The sequence below is a fragment of the Neomonachus schauinslandi genome, chromosome 1 (genome assembly GCF_002201575.2).
Source record: "Neomonachus schauinslandi chromosome 1, ASM220157v2, whole genome shotgun sequence".
Classification (NCBI taxonomy): Eukaryota; Metazoa; Chordata; class Mammalia; order Carnivora; family Phocidae; genus Neomonachus; species Neomonachus schauinslandi.
Window position 1 is genome coordinate 182,854,995 of NC_058403.1, and position 17,403 is coordinate 182,872,397.

Consider the following 17,403-nt stretch of genomic DNA (forward strand, 5'->3'; position numbering starts at 1 on the left):
AATATAATGCAAGCCACATATGTAATTTTAAAAAAAAAAAGTAAAATTAGTTTTAATGATGTATATTAATTTCTGTCAAAATGCTGTCATTTCAAAAATTGCTAATGAGATATTTTAGTTTCTTTCATACAAAGTCTTAAAATTCAGTGTGTGTCTTACATTCAACAGCACATCTTATTTTAGACAAGCCACAAGCCACATTTCCAGTGCTCAGTGGCCACATGTGGCAAGTGGCTACCATATTGGACAACACAACTAAATATGTATGCACATACAACGTTTCTCAAACCAAAATAGAACATTCTAATACACTGTTTTATGTATTGTTCTTTCCTTTTAAAAACATTGGAGATTGTTCTATAGCAGCCCATACAATCTACCCTCATTCATTTTAAGACTCAACACAGCATTTATTCCAATGGATTGACCTTAATTTATGTGAACGGGAACGTACTTTGAATAAATTCCCCCAAAAGGATGTGAAAAGCAACCATGTTTGGGACCTATGCTTTTAGAGTTCTTCTTCCCTCTCCTTGGCCTGTGCTTCTCCTAGTCTTTCCCCCTCGCTGCTGTGAACCACTCCCTTGTGCTCCCCACCCCACTCCTCAACCTGCCTGCCCTGCACTCCCCCCTCGCCTCCCTTCCCCATGCTCAGTCCCCCAGGCCCCAGCCCTCTCCTGTCCTGGAGGAGGGAGAGGAAAACCTAATCACACCTTGCCCAGACTCAAGTCTATTTCCAGCCCATAAATTCAGACCTGTCAGAAGAATTTCAGTTATGAGCCTGGATTTTGGGTCAAATTGATGTAGCTTGAGCATTCTGGCTCCGCCACTCAGCGCTGTCTATAGTCTTGGCAAAGTTACTTAAATTCTCTGAGCCTTAGTTTTCTCACTTGTTGTGCAGAGATTGTGATACCTAGACCAGAGTTTTGCTCTGGGGACTAAATGCAAATGCATATGCAATTTTCAGCAAGGATCTAGTACACAATAAGCATTCAATGAACATTAGCTCTCATAATTAACGATAATAATGAAAGCAAAACCAAACCAAACCAAACAGGCTACCAGGTTGTGAAGAACACAAATGGGAGGTAAACATGAAGAACAACTGTATTAGCCAACATGGTCAATGTGAGATTCCATAATTGGGCAATCTGGGACTTCAACTGGGATGAAAGAGCTTGCTCAAAAATGAATATCCAGTGTTTTGGCACAGAGAACTGTTAAGTTGTGTGGCAATGCAATTTCCAAGGAAAACACTTTGAAAGTTAAACTTGTTGGGATTCATTCTTATCTGAAACTGCCGTCTATGAATTTTTCAAAGAGAGTTTTAAGAAATGTTTGTTGAACTAATGCAAATTCAAAACTACAAAGTGCATATGTTTGTGTGAAACGTGGCAAGAGGTAGAGCCCCAGCATAAGAAGTGAATTGCTTATTGCTTACACAGAGTTCACAATTAACCTTGAAAAATTTATCTCGGTTGCAGGTAGCCTCTATCTATAAAGACCCAAGTATTGGAAATTTAATTAATATTGTTATTGTGAACTTAGTTGTGATTCATAATGAACAGGTAATCAAGTTTTTTTTCTTCTTTCTTGTATATGTATCCGAAATGGCATATCTCAGTGGTGGTACAATGGGCCAATCATAATTCTTTTCTGCATTTAGGAAGGACCTTCCATTTCTTTTAATGCCCAGACAACTTTAAAAAATTTTTGCCAGTGGCAACACTCGAAGAATTCTCCAGGTGGAATCCAGCACGATACTGCTGTACTTGTAACGAGGTATATGGATTTCTCATTCATCAGCTCTTTCGGTTTCCACTCATGTTGGTGGGACAAGGTCATATATTCTTGGTAGCCAGCCCCTAGTACAAGGTTCCCAAACGTCAGCACTATTGTGGAGGCTGCCCTGTGCATTGCAGGATGTTTAGCAGCATCTGTGGTCTCTTCCTACTGCCTATCAGTAGCAACTTCTCCTCTTGATTGCGACAACCAACAATGTCTCTGGGGGTGAGGGGAGCAAATCACCCCTGATTGAGAAGTATGAGCCAATAGGTGCCCAGTAGGCAGGAGATGTGTCAGGCCCAACAGTAAACGCCCTTAGACCAAAGGCAGCTGCTGTTCAGATGGAGCTAGTTGTTACCATGCCACGAAGGTGTCCAGTGTCACCAACTTCTGTGATTTTGCAAGAAGTCAGAAATACGGATTTTTCTTTTAAGTGAAATCTTCCAATTTTTACATGGTAGCAACGAACTCAAAAATACTTAAAATGCCATGTAGGGCAACAAAGAGGAGTGCTGTCCTGGTTGTATTTCCCTTCAGCCATGTTGGAGATAGTCACAGTCACTTACTCGTACGTGAACTGACATGAGAGGCATTGAGCCTTCTCAGGAACGTTCATGAAGAAACTAGAATCATGGTAGGAGGGAAAGCCCAGGTTGGAGAGGTTTTCACCTGCTCTGTAGCTACCCCTGTGGCAGAAGAAGCCCTCTTGTTGTAGCTTTTAATCCTTATGTCACTGGTTCCCAAGATTTTTTGAGTTACAAACCCTTGGCCTCCTCAGTTCGGTCTTTGTAACCACCTCCCCCGCGATGGGGGCACTATTGTGAATGCCTAGAAGATTGTCAAGTGTTTACTTGTGTTGACATTTACTCTTTGGTGTTGTCATGGCCCTAAGTCTGCTTTGCTTTCAGACAGGATATCTGCAGAGCTCATGACAAATGTGACACCTTAGGTGAGTCCGCTGTGTGCATCCTCTGTGGCTACAACAGTTTCCTGCATTTTTATTCCAAGCCACAATTGCTTTTTCAAGTAAACCCTTCTTTTCTTTCCTTTGAACAGGTCTTGCTGAGCTGGGTACCATCTGTGATCCCTACAGAAGCTGTTCTATTAGTGAAGACAGCGGATTGAGTACGGCTTTCACCATAGCCCATGAGCTGGGCCATGTGTATGTTTCCTTTTTGCGTTTTCATTTAATTCCGAGTGACCTAAAACTTTTCTTCCTTTGCATCAATGAGTATCCCCTTGATTTGAGAGAGGGTAAGGCACTTCTTGAGTCATAACAGAAATTTCAGGGTTGAAGATCCTCGAACCTAGTTGACTCTAGAAAGCTGAGTCATGCAACGCCCCCTCTTCATCCATAGCTGACGTGCGTCTTGGGTTTAACTGCACACATTTACGATGTAACATCTAGTCTTCTCCTTTCCTGCTTGGAATTGGAGGAATGGGGCCTTTCCAGCCCACCCACTGAAGCAGAGCATCCATTAGCGTAGGAAACTTTCCCGAGTAACATCTTTATCTGGGAGGGTCTCCCTTCATTGCCCTGGGTCATAAGATTTTCGCAAATCCAGATTGTTCCTGGCTATCGATAGATAAGGCTTTCATTCAGACATTTAGCCTCTGGGCACAGTGATGTCCCTCTTTCAGAGAAGAGATTGAACAAAGATACAGAGAAGAAAACTTTTCCTAACTGTGGTCACTTAGTGGTCATTATGAAATTGGCTTTTCCTTTTTGTTCTTTAGAAACAGAGCATAGCTAGAACATGGGGTGAAACAGTGTAAATTTACTAGAAATTATTCTGATTTTTGATCTGCATTGTTTTCTTTCTAGAATGATTTAATTACTCATACTATATCTTTTAAAAATAATTTTCTCAACAGATGTCACTGATATAGTTGTATATCGATTTACATGTCAGTGTTAACCTTGTTTAGAGGTAAATAATCTATTAAGCAAGCTTTTTTATTCAACAAGTGCTTTTTGAAGGCACCTATGTGCAATGGGCTATTCTAGAAGTAAAACAAGATGCATATATATGCATTGTGCAGTGAGCTATTTTAGAAGTAAAGCAAGATGCATATATACGCATTGTGCAGTGGGCTATTCTAGAAGTGAAGCAAGATGCATATATATGCATTGTGCAGTGGGCTATTCTAGAAGTAAAGCAAGATGCATATATATGCATTGTGCAGTGGGCTATTCTAGAAGTAAAGCAAGATGCATATATAGAGGCATCTCCAGTTTAGTTCAACATATAATGGGTATATTTTGAAACTAGTAACTTTGAAGCACATTTTAGGAGCACACCTGTTTTCTTTTCTCCAAAGGAAATACTGTCAGATGCCCAATATTTATAGCACAAAAGCAGCATGGCTTTCATTAAGCAGTTGTGGTGGGCCAGAGTCCTGCTTAGTCAGCTTCCTCTCTGTCCTTTTGGCTTTGGAAATATTTTTGTGAAACTCAAGGATTTCTTGGAGCTCAGTTTGAAAACTGGTCCCACCACCGTTTCCCGATACACAAGGGCTCCAGCACAATTCCAAGAGAATGGTCTATTGGGGGAGGGGGGAAGGAGGTTTATAGTCAAGTAATTTTTAAAAATTGTTTTTTCTTCCTGGTCTAGCCCTGCTTAGAGTCACAAGGCTCAGTGACATAAAGTAAAGGCTCTGACAAGTCCTGTATTAAAATAAACTGCTTAGTTCTGTTTAACTCCGTTTTCCCAAACTTATTTTAATAGAATCTTTGGGGATTTTTGTTTGTTTTGCGTAAAGTCTAGTAAATTCCTTTAGACCTTTGAATAGGAGGTGTAGATTTGACCATGAAGAATAGGGTGGCATTTCAACAAGGCAACCATTCCTGCCTCAAGAGACCAGAATGAGGGAAGTGAGAGATAGGAATGGTTCAAAGGGTGAGAGTTTGTGTGATTAACAGATTAACAATTAGCCATAATCTATGGTTAAGAAAGGTATACTATAAAGAAATATAGTTAATTTCCTTTTAATTCCTTCCTCACAAGAGCTTATAAACTCCTTTTAGGACAGCCAGTTTATGAAGTTGACATTTTAAGGAAAGTGAGAATTTTGATTAGCAAAACGGAGTATTTTCAGCCATAGAGGAGCCTCAGCTGTATAGTTCCATACAGTTAACAAACATTTCCCCCCACAAAAACCATGTCGTTTGCATTGGTCTAGGAGTTTTTATTTACATTAGTTCCCTTAAACTTCATAATCACCACATGGTAGATATTGTTTCCCTGTCAAACAACCTTAGCAAATACTAAATTGCTCAAAGTCTAGTTGTTAATGTTGGGGTACCAGCATGTAATATTGGGGTACCAGCTCTAACAGGGAAATCAGCTGGGAGCCAAATACTCAAGTTCTGGACTGAATTGTTCTAATTCTGCATTCTCTTTGACTTGAGAAAAATGTATGTTGTTTCCCTCACTGTTAGATGGGGCTAATATATATGCACCTCATCTCAAGGGTATCAGGAAATTTTTAAAAAATGAAATAATTGGTGAATGATGAGAGTTATTAGCTAAACAAAAAATGTATTTCTGGCCTGTTAGTGAATTCTTTTTGTTTTGATGCTTTGTCTCATATAGTTAGGTTTGCTTATATTTAACAGAAAATGAATATCCTTTGTTTTTAAATTTGCTACAGTACTTTGTAGCAGATTTTCTAATGAACTTTTTAAAGATTAAACATTAAGTTGTTAACAGTCATGACTCTCTGATAACATAAAACCCTGTTGGGGAGAAAAAAGGAATTGATCCTGTATTTGTTGAGTATCATTGGATGCTTCAAAAGCAGCTCCTACCTTCTCGTACCTGCTTCTAGATGCACCAAATCTGAGTTGGGAGGAATTTGGGAAATAACTGACTCTGCTGGATACAGAAGTCCTTTCACAGTCTTCCTGACAAATCCTCCACAATTTGTCTAACAGGAGAGAATATGCTTTATATATATTCCAAAACACAGGGGTTTTAGAATCAGACTGGAGTGGTTTCCAATCTCAGCTCCCTCACCCCATCACCCATGTGACCTTAATCAAGTCATTCAATCTCTCTACAACTCATGTTTTCTCATCTATAAAATGTGGGTAGTAATAGCACTTTTCACATAAGGTAGTTAAATGAAATAAAGCATCTAACACAATTAACACAATTGCCTGGTACGTTGTGAATGCAAAAAAAAAAAAAAAAGTCTTGGTTATTATTTTTTAGTGAAGTGCTCAGTGAATAATATTGTCTAGCCCCTGCTGTGAGCAAAGGTGCCTGACATTTGAATGAAAAGAAGTTTTCTGTTGATGTCATGAAATAAACTTGATTTTATCTAGGCATGTTTGGGGTGATGAGTAAACACCAGCTCCTTCACACCACAGAAAAACAAACAACGAATGTTTGGGCGTGTTGCTTGTGTGGGGTTTCTTGGTGTAGGTATGACACTGACTTTGCAGCTGGGAACGGGAAATGGGAGCAGTCATTCTTTTAAGAAAATGGACTCTTAAGCATGAAGAACCACTATTCATTTTAACCTAGACTGATGAAGGTTTTCTATCTCGTAATTTCCATCTGGCAATTATTTCATCAGGCAATTACTGAGGAGCCCAAGTTGTTTTAGAAGAAGAAAAAAACCAAACCCAAGAGAAATGAATGGAATGGACTTGACAGGCTTTTATCCCAGCTTTTAGATGCATGCGAAACAAGTCTACACACTTCTGTCTGGCTCACTGATTTCCCTATTGCAAGATGAACTAGTGGAGGGGATTTCCCCCCTAAATGCAAAATTAGCCACATGCACCAATTTTGTGACTGGGGAGTCATCCAGAGAGGACAGCGCCTCTGAGTTCATTACCGGAGCTGAGAATGGCATGTGGGTCATAGAATTGATGTTTCTAGATTGAGAAATGCTTCCTATCATTTTCCGCCCCCATTTCCCTGGGCGAAGCCAAGAATGGCAAGTATGTGTTAATGCTGCTGCTGAGTTCCCTCCCAGGCCCGAGAGGACATTGGCCCTCCATCATAGTCTTTTCTCGGGACAGAACCTGGATTAGTTTAAGAATCCTTTTGTGCCCAACTTTTTAGGAAGCCAGTACCAATCAATTGGCATTGGCAGGAAGCATGAAACTATTTGCCCCGTCTGCGTTAAGCCAATTGAATTGGCATGCTTCTGGTTTCCATGCTTGCAGCTTTCCTTAATGGGTTTATTGTGCATGAACTTTGCATACCTTTATAATGATATACCTACACAGCTATATCATTTGTCAACCTGACCCAGAAGGAGGAGATGCCAAGACCCATAGTGAGCCTCTTATTAGAAAGCTTTTGGCTTCAAGGTTTGACACTTGACAGACTCTTTATATTCACAGTGTTATCATAACTTGCCGAATTCTTAACTCTATAAATTGGCCTTTAACAGTTTATTAGGAATTTCAACTACTGTATTCTAGCACCAACTACAGCACGCTCAGAGCATCTGCAATTCCAAAAAGGACACCTAACCCAGATAATGGGCCACTGTACATCTTTTTTTTTAATACATTAAAGACACTTTGTATTAAATTGGGTGAGAATTACGTTCTCTGCTCCACTCCATCTTGAACCATCTAGAAAGTTTTCTCCTGCTCCCCAGGATGTGGGTTCCTGTTCATAATGCAGAAGGCAGTTCATGTTTTTCTCTTAGATAGATGCCTTCTTGAAGCAGTGATAATAGCCCGGTACTTTGGTATTTATTAATGTTCCTGTCTTTGTCTCACTGGCCTTAGGTTTAACATGCCTCATGATGACAACAACAAGTGCAAGGAGGAAGGAGTCAAGAGTCCCCAGCACGTCATGGCTCCGACGTTGAACTTCTACACCAACCCCTGGATGTGGTCAAAATGTAGTCGAAAATATATCACTGAGTTTTTAGAGTAAGACTTAAACTTTCTTTGAGCCCGGGCTTCTAGTGTCTGGTCTCCGTGTAGTGAACTTATTGTGGGAAAGAAAATGTTGAGTCAAGCATTCTTTTGGAGTGTTATTTTTTTGTTGACATTCTTGGGAGGATGTAAAAAAAATACTCTTTGACATCTGTGCAGTTCCTCTCCTGGCCAGAGTTTTGAAGATTACAAACTGAGCTCAAGAAAAGGCCAGGATCTTAAAGAGAATATGTAAATGTGGCTTCGTTCTTGGCAAAGCTCTGAAGTCTGTCCGGGTCTTGGGGAAGGGCCCATGAATGTGATTACACGATGAGGGAAGGCCACAGATATTCATGTGGCTCTCACTTAATAATTTTGGCTCCGAAAAGGGGAGGGTAGTGAGATGACCCCAAAGAGGGTTATGTGGGTGGATGGAAATCACACAGACCATCAGGTTGTTGAATTGAGAACATTCTTTCTCTGTCTCTCTCTTTCCCTCCCTCCCTCACTCTTTCTCTCTCCTTCTTTCTTTTCTTTTTCTTGTTTTGTTTTTTAAGCTTCCTGCCAGGCAGCTCAAAGATCCAATTACGTTATACAATATCCCTGTGTCACAGATTTATTGCTCTTCTCTCCCAGATGTACCAAAGGTTAAGTGATTGTCCAAGGTCACCGGGTGTATATTTCTCCAGCCACAGGGAAGAGGGGGCTTATTAATCAGAACTCACCAGGTGTGAATTTTCCAGAAGAGGTGTTTGCAGAAAAGTCAAAGAACTGGAGGGTTGCTGTTTTTCTTTTTAACCAGATGACCTGATGTGTGTCTTCTTATAGTTGTTGATTTACTCACTCTTCTACTCAGCAAACATTTACTAAAGACCTGTTGCTATGGTGTTTTTGAGCCCCGTGCTTGGATGAAAAAGACGCTATCTTTGCCCCTAAGAAGCTTACAATCTATTGGAGATGAGGGTAAAAAAACAAACAGATAATTGCCCTGAAAGCAGCAAATGCTGTAAAAGTTGCGTATTTCCTACTGACTGTGTTGTATGGAGAGCCAGAGTTCCATAAACAAGTTCCAGAAATAGAGTTTCAGCTTCTGGACATTAGCCTGGGATGTAAAGAATAAAGCACATTCGATAAAGGAACTATGCTCTCTACCTTTAAAATGGTGGGATAGCCTTCACTTTCATCTGGACCCTTTGACAGCCCCTTCTCATCACGGTTCTCACCATCTGTATTTTTCTGCTTTCCATAGCACTGGTTACGGCGAGTGTTTGCTGAATGAACCTGAATCCAGACCCTACCCTTTGCCTCCCCAACTGCCAGGCCTCCTCTACAACGTGAATAAACAATGTGAACTGATTTTTGGACCAGGTTCTCAGGTGTGCCCATATATGGTAAGTGTTTGGGGGCTACTTCTGCCCTCATCCATTGATTCTGGATGTTTTTAATTCAGTTTTCCACAGGCTTCTCACTCTAACATAGACCACTGGTGGCAAAGTGGAGAACAGTCCATTGACAATTAATGACAATAGTAGTAGTGATGATGACGATCAACAGTGATAGTGCTCGCTGTTAGATGGTGCTTCACCTGCACGTTTTCACTTCACTGTCATGACAGCCCAAAAGGAAGATGTCGTTATCATTTTCATTTTACATGTGGGAAACTGGGGCTCACAGAGGACAGGGTTACAGGGCTGGTAATGGCACAGCTCAGCCCTTTCCTCTCCTTGTCTCCTTTCGTCCCCACTGATTTGTCCAGGTGACCTTTATTATAGGGACTCTTCTAGATTCAGTAAAGGTCATTCATGAGACAAACCTGTTTCCCTGTTTTAGCTTTTGGCTTGTCAGGGCTGTGTCCTAAGACCACGTGAGGCTTGAAATCATTTCTGATGGTAGCTCAACTGGGGGGTGTGGGATATTTTAATGTGTGTGTTGTGGGCACTTGAACCAGTGATACCCAGTGGTTATCAGGATGCAAATGGAAAAAAAAATGTGCTTCTCTGAGGTGCCCCATTCTCTTCCTTTGGGTCTCTGGTTGCTTGGTTTGGTGGGAGAGACTTAGGAGATAACATGGTGAATTGGCAAGTACAGTGATTCCATGGAAATAATAAAAATGTTTGAGTGAAACCTTCCCACGATTATATTCCTTTCTGTGTTACTCGTGATAGCAAACATCCCCCTTTTACACCACCTGAAGTCCTACCAGACATAGAAATGTGTCTCATGGGCTGCTCTCTGTAGCCCTTGGAATATTTTATCATTCATCACACCAAGAAAAAAAAATGTCCCTTTCTAACCTATGCTATCTTGTTGGCAATCCTTGCCTGGTTCCATATCATCTAATCATATTGTCACTGACTTGTTGTTTAACCGAATTGAACAGATGCAGTGTAGACGACTCTGGTGCAATAATGTGGATGGAGTATGCCGGACTCAGCACACGCCCTGGGCAGATGGGACCGAGTGTGAGCCTGGAAAGGCAAGTAGCACCCCAATCCGTTCTTTTGTCTTGGGGCAGCAGAAATGGGCAAAATGTTAGCTGTCGGCTTAGTCACCATTGTTTAGAGTATATGCTGATACAGTGTGTTTTAGCATGCATAATACTTTTTGGGGGTAACAGGTTCAACTTTACTTTTGAAAATTGTGAAAACTTACATTATGGCATAATACTGATACAAGACACAGAGCTAACATTATTGCCTTAATTTGAAAACATCCTTTCTCTCATTTTATCATTCCTGAAATCCCGACATGCTTTTTAGTTTAATGCAGGACAGTGTTTCTTTTTCTTCTGTCTCTTTTGGAGGTGGCAGTGGAAGGCTGTTTTTAAGTTGATGGAGCATCTTAAAATCAAGGAAACACAGGGGCATCTGGGTGGCTCAGTCAACTGAGCATCTGACTCTTGATTTTGGCTCAGGTCATGATCTCAGGGTTGTGGGATTGAGCCCTTGCATCCAGCTCCACACACAGCACAGGGTCTGTTTGAGATTCTCTCCCTCTCCCTCTGTCCCTCCCCCAGCTCAGCTTGCTCTCGCTCTCTCTCTCAATTATTTTACTCTCTCAAGTAAAATAAATAGAATTTTAAAAATCAAGGAAACACAGAAATACAGTGAACTTCCTTTGTTCGCTATGGAATACCAGGCTTTTTCCAGCCTGTGTTGGTCCCTTTAAGGAGATGTGATGTCATCTGGGATATATGCAAATGTAAATTCTGAGTTGGTTATAATGGTTCCCACTTATTTGTTAATAACCAAAAAAATAAAAAAATCTGCGACTTATACGGTCCGGAAATAACAGTGCCCCACACACCTAGAAGTGTGATTAGTACAAACTTCTGCACCTGGTATCCACCTAAAACATAAAAAGTTAGTATAGTAGTGATATCATCCTCCTCCTCCTCATCATCACCCAAAAACATTGGCTACTAAAAGTTTTGGACCTTAACCTGATTTTTTTTTTTTTTATCCCTATGGCAAATGGCATTCTTTCACTCATCAGTGATGCAAACCCTGGGCTTTAGTCTGAGTCTCTTGTCATCCTTACATGTATTTTTCCTTTCTTCTCTCTTCTTCCCATTGTCCATTTTACTCACTTCTAATATTCTGTTCTTTTCTTGTTTGCCTCCACTTTGGAGGAATGAGTGGCACTCAGAATGTTTCCATCGAAGGGTCCTCAGAAGTGACAGACTTTAACTCTCACTTCCCCGATTATTTTATAGAGCGGGAACAGAAATAGAAGTGACTTGTCCAAGGTCACTGAGCTCATTAGGGCAGTGTCCCCATACCCCAACCGCTCCCCACCCATTTTCCTCCTTTGCTTTGTCTGAAGGGGCCGCAGGGTCTACTGTGGTGGTTGTACCTCGAACTCACTGAGCTCCTCAGTCTCCAGTGGTCACACAGGAAGACTAGTGGCTTCCTTACTCATCTGCCATGGTGGTTGTAAAGTTACATGAGCTGGAGGGTATGAATGTTATTTGAAAAATTTTAAAGTTCAGTACAAAAATTAAAAATTACAATGAAGCTGATTTTATTCTTGACTTACTTGGTGACTAAGTCAGCTCATGTTCTCACTTCTTGATGGCTGAGACCTCAGCAGTTGAGAATATAGCTTTCTCCAATAAGAGCCCAACCAAAACTGTATATGGACATGGGCACAACAGCTTTTGCAGCTTTCATTAGCTTAAAGAGAAATAGATCGCCTTAGCCAGAGTGAATTTTTCACTTTTTGTGAGATTTAACTCAGCATGTTGATGGCCAGAAGATCATAGGTTTGAGTGGGATTATGGTTCTCAGGTTTCCACGGCAGCCATTAAGAATTCATTCATTCTTACAAAATGACGATGTGGCCTCAGAGTCCTGCTAAAGCACAGTGACCCAGACGGGTGCTAGCAGTTGCTGGAAGATGACAACAGGCTATACCTAGTTGATGACTTGGTTAGTTGGCTTGAGTCAGAGCCAGCCCACTCTATTACTTAAATTGATTCCCTTTGATCTCAGAAAAATCACTGGTCTTGTGTTATGGTTCTTAGCCAGTCTGAGACACCCACCTACTATGTCTATTTCTGATATATGTTACTGCTGGAAAAACCATAACAAAGACTTTTCAGTAAGAGGATGAAGTGAATTATATTTCGTGAAATTGCGGTGAACAGGCTGCCAAGCTCACCGTAGCGGTGTGGTATCCCAGTCAACCCTGCGACCCAAAGGAATTCGGGAGGACGTCTGTTGTATCTTTTTCTAATCTTCTGTTTTTGTAACAGAAGCAGAAGATAAGGGATTGCAGGGTAATCTTATACCTGAGGGATGGGGAAATTTGGGAGGTCTTTCAGAAGTCGTTTTCCATGTACACTTGTGTTTAGCAAAAGCAAGAGACCTCAAGGCATTCCAAAGGGTAGGCTCAGAACACTCTCTGAGAAGCAACTATGCGGAGAACATGATAGGTACACTGGTAGTTCTGTTTTAGAAAAAGTGGCTAGCAGCTTTTATTAAAGATGTAGGCATATATGTGTTTATTTCCCTCAAGAGCATTTATGCATGTTGCAAATGCCAAAGATGGTGGGTTGTTGGCATAGAAATGCTTTGTGTTTTTTTTTCATTTTGTTCCGTTTTCTTGGAATTAGCAGTAAAATCCTATGCCTTTTCTCCAGCCAATTCTGACTGCCTTTGAGGTGGGGTTAATTTTTTTGTTTCTTTCTCTTCTTTTGGCCCTGCTCCCTCAGTAGTGATCTGTCTTGGGCTGCTGACACAATGTTATTTTGATGAATGACTCTAATTCTCTTTATTTTCTCCATTCTCTTGTTAAGCCCATTAACATTTCATTTTAACCCCGTTCATGAGTCTGAGGTTTGAAACTCTTGTTTTAAGCCTCCTTGGGACAAAATTGACCTCCAGGTTCCTCTTCCAACCTCCTAAAAGAGATGCGTTTAGGGAAAATACCATTTAAATTGTTCTGGACACTTTTAGAAAAGGTTGGCTCTATTTTGGCTTGGACTCCACCAGCTACTTAGTGCTTTGTTATGATGTAGTGACTATTCCAGTATGTTAAGAATTGTTTGTCCAATTTGCCTGGTAAAATAGATTATCTTGGTAAATAGCTCCCAAACAGCCCTGATTTCCAGCCTCTGTCACTTCAGGCACTTTTCCTCTTATTCTAAGGTTATTCTTCTCCTTCTCTTTATACCCATCAGTGGTCATATCAGTAAGGAATACTTGATTTGCCGACCAGTTTTTAATTAGAAGTATAGGAATTTCTTGTTACTTTGTAGAACTTATAAAATGTGTTTCTAGCAGCAAGATTTGAGGGCTGAATCTGGGGGTCATCTGCTATGACCCCAATTGAATATTAACTAGGAATTTTGTTTAGGTCAGACCAAATTATGGTAATGTAAACAAATTGGCTCTTTTCTGACACAAAAAGAAATTAGTCCAAAACTAGGCAGGTTATGGAACTGTTGTGGCAGCTCCACAAATCTCAGAGACCCAGGTTCCTAATTTCTTCCTGTACAACTATCATATGCAAATGGACTTCATCCTCAAGGTCACAGAGTGACTGCAGTAACTCCAGCCATTAAGTGGGAGTTCCAGGCAGAATGAAGGCAAGGGGTAGGTGATGAAGGGGCAAAAAGACCTTCCCAGGAATATCGCCCAATGAAGTCGCTGACATCTCTTTGACTGCTCTTATCTGTACAAGATTCTGGGGACATATAGATTCTGTTTCCAAGGATAAAAGAGAGAATGGGTATTGAGTGGACAACTTGGGAGTCTCAACTTCACCTAACCATGTCATTAATCTTGCTTTTGTTTTAATTTTGTCTTTGTTTACGTGCCAAAATCATTGTCCCCATTTGCTCGCAATTGAGAGGCCATACATGTCACAGTGAAGAGTGTACTCTCGAGTCAGATTGTCCATGTTTCGGTCTTGACTGTGCCCCTTACTGATGTTTGGCATCAACTTGTCTGTGCCTCCATTTTCTTTTCTGTAGAAATGGGGGTAATAAGAGTACCTATTTCATAGTGTGCTAGGAAGACTAAGTTCATATATATATCTGTGCTTAGAACAGTGCCTGACCAATCCTAAGAGCTGTGTGAATGTTTGCCATTATCCTACTGACTTTATTTAAGTCAGGTCCCCTATGGGTTCCACTGTGTACTAGGTGCTTCAGATACGTTGTGTCTCGTGTTCTACTCAAGACAACTTTGGCAGGTTGATCTCCATTTTTCAGCTGTGGGAACAGAGTCAGGGACTCACCTAGGGTTACAGAGTTAGTCTGTGGAAGAGCCATGGCTCCCCACCAGACCACTGGCCTGCCAGGCTTTGTCCTTCTAAGGCCTTTGCTGTCCAGTATGGCAGCCAATAGCCACAGGTGTCTAGTGAGCGCTTCAAATGTCAGTCTCAACCGAGATGTGCTTAAGTGAAAATACACACCAGGTGTTGAAGACCTAGTATGAGAAAAAGAATCTTAAAAAAACCCATAATTTTATCTTGATTCCATACAGAAATAATAATGTTCAGATATTTTGAGCTAAATAAAAGGTATTAAAATTAATTTTCGTTTTCTTTTTACTTTTTACTTTCATGTGGCTTTACTTAATGTGGCTTCTAAACATTTAAAAGAAATTTTAAGTATGTGGCTTATGGCACGTTCTCATTGGATGGTGTTGCTGTAGACTAAACTACCTTTCTCATTTATTTTTATGTGCATGTGTTCCAATAAGTGTTCACAACCTCTGTAAAGACAAATATAAGAGGATGTCAGAGAATAATGTCATCACCTCTCCCTCTGCCCACATTTCTTGGGTGTGGCGTTGCCCAGGATCTTTGAATACAGAACCTTTTAAGCCTCAGCCACACAGCCCAGGGAAAGGGATACAGATACTCCAGGAGAATCATTGCAAGAGAGAGGGCGCTGCAAAATAGAGAAAGCGTAATTGCGCTCTCTGAATGATCTTCACTGAGCCTTCTGTGTGGCTGCCCCTTGAGTTGGGGACCTTCCCCTGCATCTTACGTGCTATCCACTTTCCCAGCACACTCCCCCCTCCACCCTGGCTGCTGTGGGCCTCTGCCTCTGCCTCTGCCCTCCCTGCAGATAAATCACGGCCGGCGGCCGCCGTCAGCTCCACTTGAGAGATCTGAGTGAGCCGAGGGGCATCACCCTCCTGCGGTCACTGCCTCTACTCTGCCTTTGTCCGCTGCTCAGTGACCTCGGCTTTGTGTCAGGGCCTCACTCCCCAACAATGGCAGAGGGTTGAAATGGGCTTCTTGAATCCCTTGTCCTGCTGAGGAGTTTTATTCTGTTTTGTTTTGTCTTAAGCATCATGGCCTTCTTCCTGCTGTAGGCTAGAGAATCTGAAACCATTAGTAACAAAACAGCCATAAAGTTTAGGGCTCTCTGTAATATGTCCATTTTGCTCTCATCTCATCCTGTGTGCTTTGGTGGAGTGAGTTTATAGGAATCATGTAACTTGCTTTTTTTTTTTTCTCTCCCACCTAATTAAAATTGGCTTTTCAAATCCGCGGGGAGCAATAAAACATATTTTACCAGGCTCACAATGTCTCTGAGCCTTCTTAATGGAGATTGGCTTTACAAATCCAGGAATTCAGGAATTCGTGTTGGCCCCGTCTACAACCAGTCTGCCCACTTCCTCTCCTCATTTTTCCAAGTAGACTAATTGAGCACTTCGAAGCTGGCGACTGGAGTTAGCCTGACTGCCTGGAGCCAACCACTCATTGGCTGGTTTTATTCAAGCAAGTGGTAAATGAAGACAGGACCTAAAATCCATAAGTACGACATTAAAATCCCTACTGTTTCCATTATTCATATAGATGATGAAATGGCAGCATTTCAAACCAGCACATGGTGGGGTTGGGAGGGGGGGGACATGAAGTATGGTATATACTCAAAAGGACAGCGGGTCCTATGATGTGTCCAGCACCAAGCTCTCCCTCACTGTTCCCCTTATTAAATACAGCACTGCAAGTTTGGATTTTGTGTCCCCAAAGAAATGGAGGCCCCCGTGACTGATGGATCCTGGGGAAGTTGGAGTCACTTTGGAACCTGCTCAAGAACGTGTGGAGGGGGCATCAAAACTGCTGTTCGTGAGTGTAACAGACCGGAGTAAGTCCTAGAACTTCTTGCTGTCATTATCGGGAGAGCACGAGTGGCACATTCCAGAAGGGAATGATTTAGCTGGAGGCAGATGGAGAGCTCTTTCCCAGTTCGAGAGGCAGTGGATTTCTAGGGTTGCCTAGACCGATAATATCCCATCTCTTTCTTCCCAGGCACCGTCTCCTGTAATCTGTTTCCTCCCGTGGTCCTTTATTAAAAGTTCTGTCTACCTTTGCGTGCCCGGGTGGCTCAGTCTGTTAAGCGTCTGCCTACAGCTCAGGTCATGATCCCAGGGTCCTGGGATCGAGCCCCACATCGGGCTCCCTGCTCCGCGGGAAGCCTGCTTCTCCCTCTGCCTGTCTCTCCCCCTGCTTGGCTCTCTCTCTCTCTCTGACAAATAAATAAATAAAATCTTAAAAAAAAAAAAAGTACCGTCTTCCAAACCGTAGATGCTGTTGTATCAGTTGGTCTGTTTAACAAGTTGATATTCAGGCATATCTCACTGCCTGCCGAGCTTGGCATAGTAAGCTAACAAAGTGAACAGATGGATTTTCTTGAGGAAATCAAGAGATTGGACATTTCTATCCAGATTGTAGGTGTCTTGTTGCCTTTCCAGTTAGCTACTAAAATGCCAAAAAGGGCACACAGACCCCCCAGGGCGGCATTAGCAGAGCCTAAGTGACTAGGAGCCCCAAGTCAGGAATTAGTTTTGGAATCAAGCTAGTTGTTTTACAGGTGAGACACCTAAAGTCCATCCCACGACCAGACAGTGTACAGATTGGGAGCATCCTGCTTTTCGGGATAATTCTCATTATATGACTATGGCTGTCTTTACTAGCCCAGCCTTAGTACATGTTCTCAAATGAAGTTGATGGGGTTTTTTCCTAGCATCTATCACAGTAGACATGTGTGTTTATAAGGAGATTTAAGAAATCATAATTTTACCGTAAGGAATGACATCAAATTTTGTATGGATCTAAGGTGTAGCAAATCTAAAGGGACAGAAGATAATATGTGATATTATTGCCATTGAATGTATATAGGCTGGAGAACCAAGAAGTCTTCATAGAATAGGGATAGATTTTAGATGTATAAACCAATAGCCATATTTAAGACCCAGTTGTTT

At 41.6% G+C, this 17,403-nt stretch overlaps 1 protein-coding gene across 1 annotated transcript in view; it reads left to right on the forward strand.

The window, feature by feature from the left end:
* Positions 1–17,403, forward strand: part of ADAMTS9 (ADAM metallopeptidase with thrombospondin type 1 motif 9) — a 161,558-nt gene that overhangs the window by 29,896 nt on the left and 114,259 nt on the right. Inside the window, exons 5-12 of the mRNA XM_021694923.1 lie at positions 1,485–1,568; positions 1,667–1,782; positions 2,694–2,734; positions 2,842–2,947; positions 7,544–7,690; positions 8,925–9,066; positions 10,056–10,151; positions 16,141–16,286. Coding sequence (XP_021550598.1) covers positions 1,485–1,568; positions 1,667–1,782; positions 2,694–2,734; positions 2,842–2,947; positions 7,544–7,690; positions 8,925–9,066; positions 10,056–10,151; positions 16,141–16,286 — 878 coding nt within the window. The remainder of the gene's footprint in view (positions 1–1,484; positions 1,569–1,666; positions 1,783–2,693; positions 2,735–2,841; positions 2,948–7,543; positions 7,691–8,924; positions 9,067–10,055; positions 10,152–16,140; positions 16,287–17,403) is intronic.